At 42.7% G+C, this 19,315-nt stretch overlaps 2 protein-coding genes across 2 annotated transcripts; both read right to left on the bottom strand.

The window, feature by feature from the left end:
• Nucleotides 1-953: 953 nt before the first annotated feature.
• LOC125005862 (cytochrome P450 27C1) lies at nt 954-8,775 on the bottom strand. The gene is made up of 9 exons (XM_047581500.1): nt 8,333-8,775; nt 7,332-7,522; nt 6,847-7,046; nt 6,394-6,603; nt 5,666-5,829; nt 3,200-3,366; nt 2,848-2,926; nt 2,436-2,639; nt 954-2,130 (listed from the first exon to the last, which is right to left on the bottom strand). Exons 1-9 carry the CDS (start codon nt 8,621-8,623, stop codon nt 1,990-1,992), a joined length of 1,647 nt encoding a protein of 548 aa, XP_047437456.1. The 5' UTR covers nt 8,624-8,775; the 3' UTR covers nt 954-1,989.
• A 1,382-nt stretch (nt 8,776-10,157) lies between these two features.
• Nucleotides 10,158-19,279, bottom strand: ercc3 (excision repair cross-complementation group 3). Its single transcript, XM_047581569.1, has 15 exons — nt 19,116-19,279; nt 18,490-18,689; nt 18,161-18,397; nt 17,998-18,047; nt 17,771-17,906; nt 17,256-17,426; nt 16,734-16,938; nt 15,487-15,801; nt 15,193-15,377; nt 14,670-14,872; nt 14,481-14,577; nt 13,192-13,309; nt 12,928-13,046; nt 10,926-11,075; nt 10,158-10,837 (listed from the first exon to the last, which is right to left on the bottom strand). Exons 1-15 carry the CDS (start codon nt 19,141-19,143, stop codon nt 10,700-10,702), a joined length of 2,352 nt encoding a protein of 783 aa, XP_047437525.1. The 5' UTR covers nt 19,144-19,279; the 3' UTR covers nt 10,158-10,699.
• Between the last annotated feature and the right edge of the window lie 36 nt (nt 19,280-19,315).

Here is a 19,315-nt window from a genome sequence, read left to right as displayed (position 1 = left end):
ACCCATCATCAGGCGTAACGTTATGACCACTGACATGTGAAGTGAATAACATTGACCATATTGTGACAATACAATGTTCACCTGGGAAACCTTTGGACCTGGCATTCGTGTGGATGTTACGTGGACATGGAGCACCCACCTGGACCGGATCAGACACCCACAGCCCAAAGCAACGACAATCCCTGATGGCAGCAGCCACCCCCAGCAGGATGAGGCCCGACAGAGACGCGCACACACACAAAACGGTTTAGGAACGACTAAAAAAAAAAAAGAAAGAAAAACAAAACCTCCAAATTCACTAGATCCCAAACTGATCAAGTATCTGTGGAATGATCCACAGAGGCCCCTCTCCTCAATCCATAAAACAACTTTCTGTTGTCAGACCCCACAGGACCCCCTCAAAAGGCCCATGTCCATTTTCTGATGAGTCACAACTGCTTTGGAGGCACAGTGGAGACCCACACAGTATCAGGAAGGTGGTCGCATTGGTGTACATGGCGCATAAACCTGTTTAGATTTTATTCGATTTAGCAGAAGCATTTAATAAGATGACGGGGAAGATCTGCTTGGCTTTTTAAATTCTTCTGGGAAATGCTTTGAAGAAAAGCTGTGACAACAGATCCCTTGAAACCTTTGAGTAAATCTCCTTTAAGCGGCTTAAAGTTAGAGAGAAAGGCTTAAAGAAAAAGTTCTGCAATAATGAAATCCACTGGATGTACAGTACATTGCCAGTTTGCAAAATCCAATTGTGGGGCTACTTATACGTTTGATGTGGTCGTGTTTGATATCAGGGATCTTGTGCGTGGGTGCAAAGTAACGGCTTTGTGCATTTAGGTTTTTATCTCTCAACATTACCATAACCCAATTAGTCCCGGTTCTCTTCCACTGTTCCACTATTCAATTCACCGAGTTGTTGTGAACCCTCACATGGAACAACACACACGCACACAGTATTAAAAGTAATAACTAAATTATCTTTATTTCTCCCCAGTTTCACTGGAGCTACAGGGAAAAAAAAAGTAGGAAAACAGAAAAAATAAAACTTACACAAGCGTTATCATTTTCAGCCAACCAGTGCAGTCACAACAGCCACAGTCCGACAACTTGTCTCTTCCCATTGCAAAACAAACTGCTCTGTAACATACATTTTCCCTCAAAAACTGATATCCCTTTACACAAATGGCAAATAAACCAAAACACTCAACACATTCTTTGACCCAAATATACTGTGTAAACCACATATGCATTTCATTAGTCAGACTAATATTTTACTTGCAGGTACATTTAGTTTCTAACGGTAAATTCCTCAACTCCGCTTGCTTGGTAATCAAATTACAGCGTATTATTATAAAAAGATAAAATACACATTTTTTCCTACACATAAGAACAATCAGAACACAGATAAAAATCATGTAATGCCTCTTGCACGAATGAAATCTGAAGAACGCTGCCAGCTAAAATAAAAATTTTAGGATATTTTGGTTTGCAACGCGGATGACATCATCATTGAATAAAGCTTATTGTGTACAGCTCAGCCAAGGACAGCTCACTTTCGGTACATTCAGCTGCCCTTCGAAATGGAAGCAGCAAAAGCGTGATTATGTATTAAACAGTTTGCACAAATTATTACACTCTATACATGCGCATAAACATAAGAATATAAAGTTAGGGTCTTTAGATTGGTTCCCTCACTATTTTTAATAGCAAGAATGGAAGCAATAAAAGTCAGAGTTTAAACAATATATATATATCTATATATATATATATATATATATATATATATAGCAAAGAGTTTTTACAGCTTACAATATTTGTATCAATTTATCACTAATAAACACATGAGACACATTTCCTGCCTGAGTAGAACTTCAGTCTCAGTCTGGTATCTAAAACAGTGGGAGTTGTACTGAAAGTAGTGCATTAAAAAAAAAGAAGAAGAAGAAATACTCCAAATGAATCGGCCATTTAAAAGCCTCCAGTACATTAACCTTAAGGAGAGGAGTTTTTGCTTAGTTTTTCTCTATCGATGAACTGCAGGTTAACGGGAGCGCCGGGGCAGAGCAGGCCGTGGGTTTTGGCCTTGATGTTCTCAGTGAGAGGAGACCAGCCAATGTAGAAGTGCTGGATGAGCTGCACAGGGAGAGAAAAAAAAAAAGATGTCTCATTTCAACGGTGACTTGTCGCCCTATGACCAGATTTCTGAGGGTGTTTATCAGGAAAGCTTTCTCTGGCTGACAAATTCAAATATTGTGAGAGCCTTGTGAGTCATCCGAGTGAGGAAACTGAGGCAGAGCTGATGGATAATTGCCGATTCAGTTGTGACAAAATTACTATTGTGAAAATACTGTTGTTCAATGCAGTGTCAGACAAAAAAGTATCATGTAGTTTTGTAAGTGTTATTAACTGTTTTTTGTTTCTTTCATTGCGTCTCCTACCCTTGTGAGAGCCAGATGCATCTCCAACTCTGCTATTCTCCTGCCAATGCAGCTTCTGATGCCGTAGCCAAAAGGAACAGAGCCAAAGTTGTCAACGCGATCCGTGGCATCTTTCCGTATCCAGCGATCCGGTCGGAACTCGGAAGCGTCGGGGAAATTCTCTTCGTCCATAGATGTGGAGTAGTGACACAAGGCCAACTGTGTCTGATCAAAAAAAACAAGAAGAAGACAAAACTGTTATTTTTGAAATGAAAACAGCTGGGCTTTTGTTCATCCATACATCATAAAGCAACACAGAGTGACATGTGAGTAATGCAGTATCATGTTACATCTGGTTCCACTGTAATGCGTTTGGCGAACTCTTACAGTCACACTTTATTTTCAGCACATGCACACTGTAGGAGTGTCTTACCCCTTTGGGGATGAAGTATTCTCCGACCACCAAGTCATCTTGAGTAATCCGTCCGTTGCCTGGGAGAACTGGAAAAAGCCTGCCCCCGAGGAGAGACACACACAAAGACTGCTATTCAACTGCACAATGCGAGAATCTTTTCACAGAGTCTGATTCCGAGATAATCAAATGAGTGAAGGCGACGCGCCGAGGCGACAAATTCAATACATTCATGTGCGCGTATTAGACAAAGGTGAGTAATTAAAATCTATCGAGCTGTTGGGGATTAGTTTCAAACTCTGTAAGCGAGAGCAAACCAAACGGGAAAACATCGACAGCACGATGGAAACGTAAAAATGTGTGCAGCCTGTACCTGAGAGTCTCTTTGACCAGGCCTCTGATGAGAGGCAGACGAGGAACATCGTCAGCTGTGGCGATTGTCCCGGGCCCCAGGGTGTTTACAACTTCAGCATGGATCTGCTGCTGTATATCGGGGTGTCGTGCTAACATGTAACAGGCCCAAGTCAGAGTGAAGGACGTCTAGAGAGGAAAAAAATAAGATAAAAATCAAGATTCCATACATTGACCTTTGGGAATATGTTATGTTTGGGTAGTTTATTAGCTCTTCTCTTAAAACTCTGCTGAGGCTGACGTTCTCCCACATGATGAACTGCAATACAAGCTGATATAAGAGTTTCTATAATGTTACGCAAGCGTTGGGAAATAGCAAAGGGGGGTTTGAGGGAGAGAGGAAGCTAATTCCACATGCTGGGCAGACGCTCAAATTCAGTCCACCAGCTGCACTCTGGGCCCCGTCTTACATCACCGACCCTCCACATCCTTTCCCATCCAACTGTACCTTGATTGATCGACTTGTTTCACACATCAGTGGTTTATGTCAACAGTTTAAATTTAATGAACAAACAGGGAAATAGTTCTGATTAATTAGCCAATCACTTGTATGAAGAGGAATGGCATTACATAAACTACTGTACTACTGTACACTGTCACTCTATTTCTAATACATCCATTCTTTTATTGCCCAATCCAGTTGCTTCTTTTGTCTTCACGATGCCCCTCTCCACCCCACCTTTCCACCACACCACTAACACAATCCAGACTTCTCCTGCTTCCCCGTTTGCATCAGACACAAGTTGACCTTTGTTTTTTTTATCTCCACTTCCTTTATTGAAATCAGAATCTCCTCTTTCTCAATTGTCCTTTGTCTGCGTCACACTTTCACTGACATTTTCCTTCCAGGGAGGCGGGCAGATGACCTTACGATATGAAAATGGGTTTTTATCTTCCCTGTATTCAAAGCCTCTCCTGTGCCTTGTTGCTCCAGCAAACATCTTACTTCTATTCCTGGCATCCCTTCCATCCACCCCCATCCCTTTTCCTAGCAGTGCATTTCATGACATGTGCGGTTATTGGGGGGCCACCCTCAAAGTTAACAGAGCCCGAGGTCCGTCTAAGGTCAGACTCTCCCGGTGGAGTTATTAATGTTCCAAAGAGCATCTATCCTCATATACGCTCCGCGATCCTTTTCACTGTCTTCCACCCAGCTCTCTCCCTACTCTTCCTCAGATTGTCCCTCCCACCCTGCCATTCATTATTCCCTCCCCGTGCAACCAACTTGCCCCTAATCAACCCCAGCTGGCACAGTTCCTGGCAACATCTCAGACATTGCCAGAGAGGAATCATATGACAATAGCTCGTCCAAGCCCTCGCAGGCCTCTCCCTCACATTCCAGAAAACTTCTCTCGTAACATCCATCCTACCCCCAGTTCTTCTTTTTTATCCTTCTCCCACCTTAATATGCCAATTTACCACTCTTCATTCCCAGCGCTTTTTATCCTCCCCCACCGCACACCACCCCCACCTCACCTCTGCCCAGACTGTGCTATAACTCTGGCTGTGGCTAATGTGTCTTGACAGCTCTTGTGTATGCCGACTAAAGGCAAATGCACCATGGGGTCAGGTAATGGCTCAGCTAAGTCCACCTCCTACCAGGATGTGGCCGATTCAACAAGTTCAAGTAAAACACACACACCCTTTTATCCCGTGGCCCCAATCTGAGCACAATCCACTCTACCCACATAATTCTTATTAATCTGACAGTACCCCAAACAAATTAGAAGTAACTACGTACATGTGCACGATGCACGCCACTGCACAAGCACGCTCACATGTCCTCGACAAATCTACGGAAATCGTACTCAGTGGGCATCTGGCGACATATTTAGGGGATGACTCCGCTTGGTGAATGCACTAAAATGAGGAAAATTTTCTTCCCAAGGCAAAAACTAACCCAAGATCTTTGTCGTACGTCGTTCCGCCCTGCTTCCTTTCCATTATTTCCCATTATTTCTTTTTCTTAATGTGCCGGTTAAACAATTCCCAGAGAAATGGTCCGTCGCTGACATCAAATCCCCAGCTATGCTTATTTGCAAGTTCATCTCATTAAGTTCTATTGTGGAAATACATGAACGCACAACAAAGATGTCTGGCAGAGGGGAGAAAAAAAAAAAAAAAAAAGACAAAAGACCCCCCTGCGTAGATCTAACAAACGACAAGAAACTGAATCTGAGTGAGAACAAGTTTGTCAGTGGGATATTGTGTAACCCCCCCGATTCACTGCTTTGACCTGACGCTGGCACAGCTACACAGGCACAAATGTGGCGCCAGAAACCCAACCCTTGAAACTCAACACATACGACTCCCTGCCCCTCCACCTTGTGCTAAACTCTCTGCAGCTCCACACACACACACACACACCTTAAACCCCCCTGTCTGCGCATTTTGCTCAACATTTCTCCACGAGCACGCAAACACACACCGTGTCGACTCCGGCCAGCAGCATCTCCGTAACGTTGGCGTAGATCTCCTCCACGCTCAGCTCCTTGGTGACGAGCATGTGGGTGAGCAGCCCCCCCTTCACCTCCTCTCCCCGCTGCAGCTGGTCCTTAATCTCCGAGAACCTCTTATCAACGTGAATAAGGCCTGGAATTAAACAAACAGACAGAAAGACAGAAGTTGGGATGAATGTAAAAAAAAGAAGAAAAAAAAAGGGAAAAAAGAAAAGGGGGGTGGGAGTGGGTTGAGGGGAGAAAAGGAAAATAGAAAGAGAGAGCATGTTATGTAAGAGAGGGACCTCATACTCCCACAAGACCACGCTACAGCAGTAGAGATTTATATGCAAATCAACATTCCTTACTATTGATGTCAGGTAATTTATTCAAAAGGGTTTGCAAGTACATTACTGTTTTTAAAAAAAAAATACTACAGAAAGTAGTAAAGAGCTAACAACTCATTAAAAGAAAAAAGATCTGGCATCAACCCAGCAAACTAAAGACATCTAGAAACGATACAAAGTATCACATTTGAGTGTGTGAAATAAAAGAAAACGTCGGAATAAAAGGTCGCTCCTTTTAACAAGTCTTCTGAAGTGCATCACTAAATAGCTGGAATATAATTTGACAGTTCTTCGGAGCAAACAAGTACGTTACAGTAAAAGCTATTTATTCGTCACTCGTGGTTCATATTTACGAGCCGTTATCCACTTACTGAATTTGAACAGGCCGTCCCACGATTGGCAGAACTCCTCCCACGGTTTGGGGATGAAGGTTCGGAGCCACTTGGGAATTGCTCCGGCATACATGGTGGTCTTGAAGGAGCTGAACATGAGGTTCAGTGCGCCGATGTAGTTTTGGGTTTCCTGGGGAATCTCATTTTGTAAACACCCCAGCCTGCACTCGTACAAAATCGCAGCCACACCTGCGAAGACAAAGGCGAAGAGGAACAATCATATTTTCAGCTGTGGCAAGGATCCAGTATCGCTTTTTTTTGTTGATGCAAGTGTTCCTTGATTCGAACAAAAGCGTGCGCACAATAGCTTTAGTAGTTTTCCATTGAATGTCTAAAGTTGAAAAATAAATAACTCAAATACTTCTTTTCTCCCTCTCAACCCCAAACTTTGACTTTCTTCACAGCCAGTGTGAAGAAAGGATCCGTACTAACCTTCCATGGCATATTTGAAGAAGAGCTCATTCACGTTGAAGACAGTTGTGCCATCAGAATGCTGGGAGCGCAAAGTGATCACCCTCTTGATCAGGTCATCGACCACATTGTTAACATCGTCGGAGAAGACTGCTACGTCCCGGGGGCGCATGATGAGTTGCCTGAGCACACTCCGCATCTTCAGCCACTCTTCTCCCTCACTGGGAAACAGGGAATAAATGTTTTTTATTTTTTTGGCCAATGAGTTATTTGCACATAGAGGAGAGAGCTTTGTTTTTAATGAAGAATTGTTAAGTGCAGTGTGCACTATGAGTACAGGCCTGTACACTAGATGTGATCTGATTCTGGAACAGATAAAACAAGCATCTAGCTGTGCGAATCTACCCGCGGTAAAGTAAATTATCAAACGGTTATTTCTAGAGGAGATATGTTCAGGAGGGTGTGGTCAGGGTTCGAAGAGCAAAGCTGAAAGAGGGGGGACTCACGCTGAGATGAGGCCTGTGGAACGGCCTCTCAGGTCTCTGTACTCCTGCCAGGAGTCCATGTTGGCTCTCTGAGGGGCCACACCCTCTGCCCTCAGCACCTGGGCCACCAGATCACGGTCTGCAATTGAGACCACCAGCTGGGGTCCAAAACGAGACTTGAAGATTTTCCCGTATTTCTTCCTGTGCTCCATCTGTAAAACAAAGATAATTAATTAACAGTTCTTCATTCGTTTCACTTAAAGAATAAAGACTGAAGATGCAGACATGAAGACGGCTTAAAACGCATGAGGCACATATCCAATTTATATCACTAATCTGTAAATTAAATTAAAAAAGGAAATCTAATTAAACTAGAGTAGTTAAGATAAATGTGATTTGGAGAAAAGGCTAATCACCCGCTTGACTGACAGCACCAGTCACAACCACTTAATTTAGAAAATCACATCTGTTTTGTACTTGTGAGAAAGATAACAAAAGCCTTGATGGTGATGACACTAAATGCATCTAATTTGCACATTTCCCACATTTTGGCTTTGAAGATGAAAGGACTGTAAACACTGAAGGTTCAAGTCGTGTTAATTGTCACTTCCACAGTATGTCAAAGGAAATATGCAGAGGTGTTAAACGCTGTTTCTCCTCGACCAAGGAGCGACAAGACACACACAAGAAATACTTCAACAACAGTAGTTTTATCCGCTCTTGTCTGTAACATTTTTTTTTTCTGCTGCATTCTCAACGCCTATTGAAGAAAACGCTTTCATTTTCTTCATGTGACTGGGACTGTTACAAAACTTTTGCCTTGGAGTAAAAAAGCTGAGCAGCAACAGAGCTGCTGGTGCGCTTTTACGCAATAGCCTGTGCCATTTTACGCATAGGTGGCAGATTCGGCTGACGCTGAGAATACGGGGGGCTCTTCGCCGTTGATTGGAGCACCAGGAACTAATTTGATCTGCGAAATAAAACGAGTGTAAGAACAAAAGCAAGTGTATTGATGGGATTACCTGAATTTCGTGGATACGGCTAAACCCGTCCCTCCAGAAAAACTCGATCAAGTTGGATAGGGTGTTGGGTCCGGGCATTTCCTGCAGAGTCTTGATCTTCGTTTTATCGCCGACATCTGCCGGTGTGATCATTCTGTCAGACATGGCCTCATCTGCGGTTGCGGAGATCCCCAGAGCCTCGCTGGCTGCGGACTTGTGCAAGGCGCGTAAAACGTAGAGCAGCTGCCTATTTGTCCGGTCGGCGTGGAACCCCTTCCAGCATGTTTTTGAGAAATTATTCAGGATTGCCATTATTGAGATGCCTTCCGCTGTTTCAGTGAACAAGGACGACGTATAACTGAATCTTTTGCAAAGTACTGAAGCGTATGGTTCACACCTGCAAATGCATCTTCCTTGCAAGTAGAAACCACCCTACCAATAATGCTAGATGAGACTGCGTTATGGACCGCTTTTAAATAGTTGCTTGTACAACCTCGGTGGAAGAGGATTGGGTGAGCGCCTCAAAGTTAGGGAGGGATGACTCTGTATTTGGGTGTGGGCGTTTCTCACAAAACTGCTGGAGCCATTCTTTTATTGGAAAATGGGCGCAGTGCAACGTGCGAAAATTCAGTTACATCACGGCAATCAATCACCCTATTTACGCGCACACACCACCACCCCCAGCAAATACACACACACACACACACACACACACACACACACACACACAAACACTAAATAAACAATAACTTCAGGGACGTTACACGAAGCTTAAAAGAGAATCACAGGACACAGCTTACGGAAGCGCGTGGTCCGTATTTCCAGGTGAGATTGCAAACAGACCGTATGCATGTTCCCAGTATGTTACAGGTTTAATTTAAATGTTGAATGCCCACAGATTTTATACAGTTTGTGGAGACAGACGGTAAAAGTTTTAAGTTTTTTTTTCCTTCCAGAAGTTTGAGCACTACATGGTATGGTACATTTTCACTAACTGAAATGGATTTCACGCCCTTAACTCACCTCTATTTTTAAATCCATAATTGCCTTCATTACTCTATAACTGTGACTTTTAAAAAAAATAAATGAATAAACGAATAACCACCGCGCACCACCCAGGCGTCATTTGTAAGGACGTAAATGAGTATCCTTCTTTTTTTGACTTTCTGGTGTGTGCGCACTTATTTCCTTTTCCACGAATGCTTCTGAAGGGTACTTAGGGCAACTGGCCCAATCTCTCTTTTCTCAACAGACACGTGAATTCAAAACCTAATTAGTTACTTTTACTCCTTCCAAGCCAATAACCCTTAAGCCCCAAGAGGATACAAAATAGCAATTAAGCTGATGGGGCCTTTCAGGGTGAACCATGCCCTGAAACCTCGCTCAAAAGGGTGGCTGGGCAGAGGTGGGTATGTTCCCACACTCGGCCCTTACTGCAGCTTGCACTAGGCTGCAGTCTCAGCAGGCTATAGATGTTCCTTTTGGAATATCTTCATGTAGCCAAGAGGCAAAGGAAGTAAACCCCTCGTCGCCCCTCACAGCCCTTGCTTTTACTCATGCCAAGTCCAAATAAGGCTCTATGTTTTCCCTCCTTTCAGTCAAGTAAAGGAGTTCTTCTGCATTATGCTACATGTGCTTTACCAGAACAAAAGTAGCCAGTCGTGAGTGTCATCTTACTCTTTCGTAGGAGGATGACATTCATACGGTAATGGTGACATAAGCAGTTTTCCCAAAAGGCCAACAAAAATAGAGCTTTCATTCTTACATCATGACATCTTGAGAAACTTGGCATTTTCTTGTTGCGTGAAACATTTTGAAGTGTAACGAAATAGTGAATTAGAAAAGGGAAATTACAAAACCATTTATTTTACAGAGCATTTTCTGTATATGGGATGTTTTGTAACAGAACACATGAGTAAAAAAATAACACCGATGTGGCTTTCAGAAACTAGCAAATGTCCAATGTAGCCACATTAAAAAAAAAAAAAAAAAATCTGCTATTACATTACATCCAACATACATGTGTTTGTTTACAGTTTCCAATCAAACTACCACTAACAGTAGAACATACAGAGGGGGGGACTGGTCTGCATGTTATTCCTCTCACTTCAAAAGAACTGAACTTATATTTAGCTACTGAAGAGGCATACATAACCTGTCTGACGTATTGAAGCAGCTGTTCATACTTATCCCATGTACATGACATGTGTCTGTCAGAGGCCTTCATATGCTGCTGCAGGCTATCTCCAATCATTCCTCTGATCACCAGACCAGATGGACTCCCTGAACCTGCAGCTCAATACACTCAACTGCCCCCAAGAAAACGTCATCCTATTGCCCTGTTACGACAGAGTAAGTCTTCAGATGTCAGCGTTCAAGTCCGTGGATCTATTTTCTGAAGCGCTTGAACAGTGGATGAATGTTCTTGCCCGCAGCGGAGGCTTTGCTGCCGCGGCTCTGGTACTCCATGTAGATGGTGTCATCCGCGCCCGACATGGAGCTCATGGTGCCTGGTCGCCTCGAGACCTGATGAAGCAGCAGAGAAAAGGGGAACATGGTGAGAAATTTACGAAACGTGTTACGAGGTGCTCAAACTCCAAAAATTCGTCCTCACCTGTGGTCGTGAGCCCACCTCTCCGGCTACCAGCTCTTCCTCGGCATCCAGATCGGAAGCGGACAGGACTTTTTGAAGCAGTTGCTGTTGTTCTTCTCTCGTGGAAAACATTAAGTCCTCTTCATCCATACCTGCCAACTTTGTGATCACCTAAGAGGAGGAACATGAAAACTTAGTCATGGTTTTTAGTCTAAAACCATAGTTTCCTGTTACAATATCATTAAAAATGACAATTTATTTTCTAAAAACTGCGTTTTTTCTTTTTTCCCCAAAACATTCAAGCGTGACGTAGGTCATAGGTCTTCAACAGGGGGTCCGCGGAGGTACTGCAGGGGGGCTGCAAAATCTTCCGTTGATTAGACATTTCGTCACATATAATTTTTTTAATTTTTCTCAGCCAACTGAGGCCAAAATGGCACCGTCCCTACTACATTCCTCTGTGTTTAAAGTTAAAACTCGAATCTGTCAATTATTTGCATCCTATTGTTGCACATGTTTGAAATAAAACAAATGAATATTTGAAGCTTTGTATTATTTAAATAGCTTAATATTGAAATTAATGATTTTAAATTATTAAATGATAATAATAACAATGTATATTTATAAACAGCGCTAGGCTGAATTTAATATGGAACACATGGAGTACGTAGGGGGTCCCTACTTAATTTTCAATCAGTTTGGGGGGTCCTAGGTCTGAAAAACATCAAAGACCCCTGACTTAGGTAGTTTTGCTATTAGGCTAATGATATATGGAACCAGTGCCTCATTAATGAAGACCAAAATGATTAAAAATGTTATAAAATGTGTGCATTTTTTTTTCTTCATTTCTCCAATGTGTCAAAGGTGTACTTCAGGTAACTGGCAAACCTACCTACTTACTTTTACTCCCTCCAAGCCAATAACCCTTAAGCCCCAGAGTACACAAAACAGCGATTAGACTGATGAGGCCTTTCAGGGTGAATCGTGCCCTGTAGCCTACCAAAAGGGTGGCTGAGGTAACTGGGACTACAAGGAGTTTTGATTTAAATATGATTACGTCCAGAGGAATTTGGCTCAAACACATTTAAATTGTAAAAATACTTATTTATTCAATGGATTAAGGGAAAAAAAAAAAGACTTTTTTGTTTTTATGGCCTCTTTGTGCCTTTATAGGATAGTTGTGAGTGAAACGTGACAGGAAGTGCCAGGGCCAGGGAGAGGACAACATGCTCCTTCATTTTCAAGAATGAGAAACCCTTAATTAAAATCCCATTCACATTTTAAATAAACAAATAACTATAAAAAAAAGTCTTGGAGAAAACCTGTTCTCACCAGTATGTTACGTGGTTTGCTTCACATGTCCCAATCACAACAATTGTTTTCTTAATCTTAATCTCTCTCATAATGACTTCATTTAGCAGCTTCCAAACTAAACCATTTCCCAAAATCCTAAAAGAGGAGAAAAGTCTATGAGCATGTGGAAGAGCGTCTGCAATAAGAGAAAAACATAGAGGAACCAAAACTATAGAAGGTTCTGGACATCAGAAATACAAATAAAATGGATTTTGGAACGAATGGTGAGTTGTACTCAAAAGAAGAACAAAATCAAACTACAAAGACATGAGTCGGAGTTTTAAGTGTGCTTGAAAAGCCAGTGCTGATGCTTTGCCAGGTTGGCTTTCAATTTATATTAGATCAAGGAAGATAAACCCCGAGAACAAGCTTTATTTGTTTCAGAAATTTTAATGAACTAAATGTTGAATAAGAGAGTTATTAAAGTTATAATACCCAGTGGAGCAGAGGCAAGGCAACATAATTTGGCCCTCTATATTTGAATGTTGTTTTAAACCTAAGAAAAATAAACTTTTATCACATTTAGATTCTGTGTCCGGGGTGATTTATACAAGCCAATGAAATCTACAATATGCACAGGCTGGGAATAGTGGTGCAGGTCTGTGAAGGGGCATAAATAAACAATGTGAGACTGTGTTGAGATGATGAGATGCTGCAGGGATGAGTGCACCTTAAAGCTGTATCCCTGGTCCACGAGGAACCTCTGCCTCTTGGTGGAGTAAGCCATCTCCTGGGTGTCCTGGGACACCAGTGAATAGAAGTATGCATTGTACTCCTCGGCCACCATTCCTAAACGGGCAGACAGGGGAGGGAGAATAACTTTTTCTGTTCACAGATGGCGGTGAATGAGACAGTTAAGTAAGCATGTGCCACACACACACACACAAACAAATGCTTGTGCAAGTGTTTTCTCCACTCAAACAGACCGACCGACCTTTCTTGGCTCGCAGGACTCTGCCAAGCCTCTGGGCCTCCTGTCTGCGTGATCCACCATGTGAAGAGATCTGGATCAGTACGTTGGCTTCTGGCAAGTCAAAGGAGGTGTCTCCAACCTATTGGGTGGAAGGATTCACAGACATGCAATGTTTTTTCTGTGTCTGGACCGAAAAGTTGCACATGAAAACTCTGCAAACTCTGCAGCCAAACGCCCAGCCGGCACATATGGTTTTGTGTCAGGACGAGGATGACTCAGAATTCGAAATGAGAAGCAGGAAGAGACGGAATTAGCTTGGAGGCTATTAAGAGCTCCAACGCGTTGTACCAAGGTGGCCTCTCCAGATCCCCACTGATCAGTATGTCTGCAGCTTTTGTGACGTCAAATTTGTTGAAATGTGGGTAACAGAGGTCATGCGAGCGGTAAAAGTGGCCAAAAATAGGATTACAAACGCTTACCGACTGCCCAACACCTGCGATGCCAACAACCGACTGTTGGCTTGGTGTGTATATAAAGGTCTGAATCCTCGACAGACTGTAAATACGCGTAAATAAATTACTCAGGTTGCCAATTACACATATACTGTTTTCTTGTTACTGTGGAGAAACAGACATCGTACATTTGCCATTAATTACTTTGGGCAAGTCCCAGGTAAATTAGAAGCAACTGTAAAAATGGAAAAAACAAACAAACAAACAAAAAAACAAGTGAGGTAAACTCAAATGTTGTTATTTGAACAATTTCAGTCCTCTGCCATCTATTTGTGGGGTTTAGTGTCTATCAGTAATAAAAGACATGTGACTGAGACCAGAGGCACCACAGGAAAACCCAGAAAGAACACGAGCAGACTGAAGTGAATTTAGGCAAAACAAGCAGCAAAGATCTCCTCAAAGATCAACGGAGAACCTGAAGAGTGTCAAAGTGTGGGGGTGCAAGCAGAAACAAATCAGGCAATGGAGAAAAAAAGAAACTGTGGATAGATACTGAAAGCTTTGCAGGCTGAATTATGAACAAAGGTTTGACCACAGCATTAGAGAAAAAGATGAATTCCCAAACAGTGTCAGGCTGTTCTGCAAGGAGGACCGTGAAACCGGCTTTGTGTGACCACTAAACCTTTTGTCCCTGTCCTCCTGTTAGTAGAATCTTGATAAACACACTGACAAACGAAAAAGCCTCCATCTCAGTTCAGCAGTCAGAGAGAAGGAACACTGGAGTGCCTCCTACTGGTGACTAAGTGGTACATGCTGGCTGAACGAGCGCAGTCCATATCACATATTATAGTGTGTTACCTTGGAGATAAAAATTGTGTTGATCTTGGGGTTGTGTTTAAAGTTCTGCAAAATCTGCATCCGCTCCCCTTGTGAAGTTGGACCGTAGATGTAAGGCCTTGAGAGGAAAAATAAAAAGTAAAGAGCAGATTTATCTCAAAAGGCTAAGGACAGAATGTAAACGGCTGCTTTTTTTAATAGACGACCTACTTGTTGAGACGAATGGCATATTCCTTCAAGGCAAACACGTTGTCAGCAAAGACGATGATCTTGTCGTTGCGTCGCTCGTGGAAGCGGATGAGGAACTGGCAAGCACGAAACTTGTTGGGGTTCATTGTATAAAAAAGGATGCGCTTCTTTGTCTTGATGGCCACATACTCTCTGTAAAACTCCGGAGACATCGGGCACCACACCTGAAAAACACACATGGTTAAGTCTTTTACCTTTAAGAAGAAGAACTTGAATATCTATAGCAAATTTCAAGGTACCCAATATGATTTACATTAGCGGGGGGAACGGTTCTTTATAAGGGATAAACCAAAAATAGCCAAATATCAATTACAACTGAGAAATTATTAGTACAGTTGCAATGAAGATAAGAAAAAAGAAAAGACACAATCTGCCCATTAAGCTTCAGTGTTGACCTTCAATAAACAGAAGTCAACTGATCAAGTATCAGTTTAATTAAAGTTTCTGTTCAACTATCTCATTTTCAGATGTCTGCAGGACTAACCTCTGCACACTGGACTTTGGCAATATAGCCATTGTTCTGCAATTCCATCCAGTTGGCCTCATACAGCTTTGGTCCGATCAGGAAGTTGAGGTCCACAATCTTGTCATCTTCCCTGACCAGCGTGGCTGTGAGTCCGAGTTTGCAGTGGGCCTGAACAATGGTCAGAACCCGACGAAACATCTTAGCTGTGGAGAAAAACAGAATTATCATTGTTAGGATGTAAACTAGTCTCACAAAGAAAGCATCCACGTCTCCATCTAGTGGCGAACAACCTGAAATAATGTAAAAGCTCACCAGGGATAGTGTGCACCTCATCCAGGATGATGAGCCCCCACTCCTGGGTCCGCATCCACTCCATGACCCTTTCAGCCTCCCAGGAGCGTTTGGTGGTGTGGCCCAGCATAGAGTAGGTGCTTATGGCCACCGAGCAGCCGATGGGTTTGTCTTTGGCGTCGGAGGTGAAGCGGCAGATCTGGGAGTCATCGATAGTAGACCACATCTTGAACTGCGCCTTCCACTGCTCCACCGACACAGAGGAGTTCCCCAACACCAGGCAGCGTTTACGCACCGTGCACGCCGCCGTCACTCCCACCAGTGATTTACCGGCTCCTTCAAAGCACAGGAGGGATAAAGAAATTAAAAGACAATCTTATTTACAAACTGCACAGCTCTTAAAAGGCAGCGATGAGAACTGCTTCTGAACAAGACCTATATACCTTTACAGAGGATACATGGGGCTTGAACGGATACACTCCTCTTCTATGTGTTCTTGACATGCGTTCTTGCAATTTAAAGTAGCGCATCAAATTCACACATCAAAAACTGAATTACCGCAAATGTACCCAGATGTCGACCCTACATGTGATAAATGTAAAAGCGCACCAGCCTCACTCCATCACATGTATTGGACGTGTCACTCTATAGGTAACATTGTTGAATTGAGCCCAGTCCCTTGACTGGTATTTTTGGCATTGCTCCAGATTTGGGTTTTCCTAAAGCTAAACTCAGCTTTCTGACTTTTGCTTCTTTACTAACTCACCGGATCCTGCTTCCTATTCATACTGGCTCAAAGACATGATGTCCTGCATAGATCTAGAAAAGATCAGATACACTATGCGGGTATCAGAGAAATAATTCGACAAAATATGGCACCCCTTCTTGGTATTTTATGAGAAACGTACAACAATAATATATTTATATATAAATAGATTTTTTTATAACTGTTATTCTGTCCTTTTTTGCAGTGTTTGTATGTTTGTCCATGTTCTGGTAGAGGTATGTGTTGCATCATGGGTGAAGGTTGTTTAGAAAATCAAAAATGATCTTCCTGTACAATCATTACACTAACTAAAATATTTTCAATAGCTTTGGAGAACTGACTAAGTAATTTTTTTACTTGTATGTTATTAACATTACATTTTATCTTCCACCATTCTGCAATATCTGTAATGACAACTGTAATGAAATGCTTTTGGGGCGTCCTTTATGTTTCGCCACTTAACATCCATCCTCCCTCCACTGCAATAAACCAGCTGTCTCACCGCAGGGCAGCACGATGACCCCAGAACGAGCACGTCCGTTTCCAAACATCTTGCGCAGACTCTTTTCCTGGTAGGGCCGCAACACGGCCGTGGGTTTCAGGTCTATGTTGATGTCCGGGTTGACTGTGTCATTGCGAAAGTCGTACTCCGCTAGCAGGGGGTACTCCAGCTGGATGCAACGCTTTTGCAGCTCTTCTATCATCTCCTGTGACAGACAAGATTTCCAAGAAGGGGTTAAACATTTCATTTTAAATCTTGCTACTGACACAAACTGTGAAGATTTTCCACCTTTCTTCTGTTTTATTCCCATGTAATGTGAATATCTTTCACTTTTGTTTGGCTACTAATTGGATTAAAACTATCGTGCTAAAGACCATGGACACTTGGAAATGTTTTGGTTATTTTTTGATCATTCACGTTAGTGATCATCAAAGTAAAAAAAACAGATGCTGTTTTAATGTAATATGCTTGAAAAATGGCCAGCAATACTGAACGTGAAATATAGCAAAATAAGTTGTGTACCTGGCGAATTTCAAAGGACACTGTCTGAGTCTCCTCCTCCTCTTCTTCTTCTTTGTCCATTTGCTCATAGTAGCTGAAAATGTCCTCAGGGACCTGCTGGGTAGAAGTCTGTCCATCGGTGGGTTGCTGTGAGGTGGAAGTGTCCCCCTTCTCCGGAAGAGACTTGGAGATCTGTGAAGAAGAAGAACATATATTGGCCATCCAGCAGTAGTTGCATGAGTTGTCTTTAACCTATCACAATGCCCTGTAGTGCAATGCTCCACAACACATGGATATGGTAGTTAACCATTTTCCCAAGGCCTGTCATGATGAAGTAATACATACTGGGTATCGGTAAAAGTGTAAGACACGTTTCCACATAGAGAATGCAGGTTATTTTAGACAACACACTTCTAGTCGTTCTTTAAATATATCATGACTTCACTCAGTGTTGGGTAGTACTGATGAAAAACAATACTATTATTTTACACATTAGCATTCAATTTTAAATAAAAATCCCATGTTGGTTGACATACGGCTGACTTGCTGTGGATGACTTCAGTAATAAGCTCGGTGTCTGCTCCATCTGCGGTACGGAGACGGCATTCACGAATAATGTTGTCCTGCAAAAGGCGCTGGATCACATCCGGGAAGGCGCTCTCAACAAAATACCTGTGTTGGGACGGGAAGGTCAGTTGAAGACGATGCCGAAGGGTTGATTAATCATGCAACAGAAGGAAAAAACTTTTTAAAGCAATTCTACCTGTTATGTTTGAGCACCAGCTTGACTTTGCCATAACTCACGGTGCAGAGCTGAGAGAAGAGGAGGGATCAAATGCAGTGATTAAATAACCAAAATGAGCACAACACATAAAGAATACACATGGAAATATTGCAATAACCACCAGATTTGCTCTCAATCGTACCTTAATGAACTGCACAATGCCATCAGGTACAGAGGTCTTGCTGAGTTTCTGGAGGTACTCCACAATATCAGAAGTCTGTAGCCCCACGCTGACAGCGGCATACAAGGAGTAGGCAGTCAGCTTGTACTCATGGACATGGTTAGGTCTGCACACTGGCTCCGCAATGGCCACCAAGAAATCCTGGGCGTACTTATACACGGGGGAGAAAGCCTCCAGAAAGATGTGTCCGTCTGGAGCCTGGAGGGGAATAAAAAACAGAAAAAGAGAGAGCTGTAGCGACCCATACACGCTGCGAGCTCAAACGCAAATCGAGGTGATTTGCCTCTTACCACCCAAAGTGGACGTGAAGTGTGGTCGTTCTTGAGCAGCATCTGAGAGCGGTAGTCTTTGGCTCCATACTCGTCCTGTTTTGTGCTGGACTCATCCACTTGTTTTCCTGCAGCAGCGGGTATGGCCTCCTGAGACTCACTGCCCGTGGCCTCTTCTTCATACTCATCCTCCTCATGGAAACGCTTGCTGGACTTCTTCTCTAAAATCCAAGAGACACACACACACAAGTCAGAAAACATTCTCAGTGATGGGGTAGGAGAAATGTCAGTCAGAAATCTTATTTCTTAGGAGGTGAAAGTACTTGTGGCTGGCATACACACCTCTGAGTGCTTCTCATGTATAATTTCTACATGTGAATGATGCTACAAAGCACAGAATGTGGCAGGACATCGTGACGCGTTAGCATGTGGTGAATATTTCAATAAGAGGAAACCTTTTCACTCTTTGTGGTACAACCGCTTTAGTGGAACTACTGACATTTACACATGCATAGAGTATTTAGTGATTCTGTTTAAAGACTCGTGGGTATAAACTGAACTGTTGTCAGAAGCATCATTGTCTTCCAGCTGAGTTAGCAAACTTAACGGCTAGCCTAGTAGGATAAAAGTTAGCATTAGCAACTTACCCCGGTCTCCTTTATCCCTTTTACCCATTTTCAACGCGTCTAAATGGGTAATATCTCAAAATAACATGTCGTCATAACAGCTAGATGTCTTCCTGATATCCCACAACCGTAAACTGACTGGTGGTGTAGAGGAAACTACGACACAGCACAGAGGCAGAGGATCGCCGTCAAAACAGATAAACTAACACGGAGAATAACTT

Source organism: Mugil cephalus, chromosome 3 (genome assembly GCF_022458985.1).
Source record: "Mugil cephalus isolate CIBA_MC_2020 chromosome 3, CIBA_Mcephalus_1.1, whole genome shotgun sequence".
In the NCBI taxonomy this organism is placed as follows: Eukaryota; Metazoa; Chordata; class Actinopteri; order Mugiliformes; family Mugilidae; genus Mugil; species Mugil cephalus.
The sequence above is the reverse complement of the archived record's forward strand: the minus strand, read 5'-3'. Positions and strand labels throughout refer to the sequence as shown.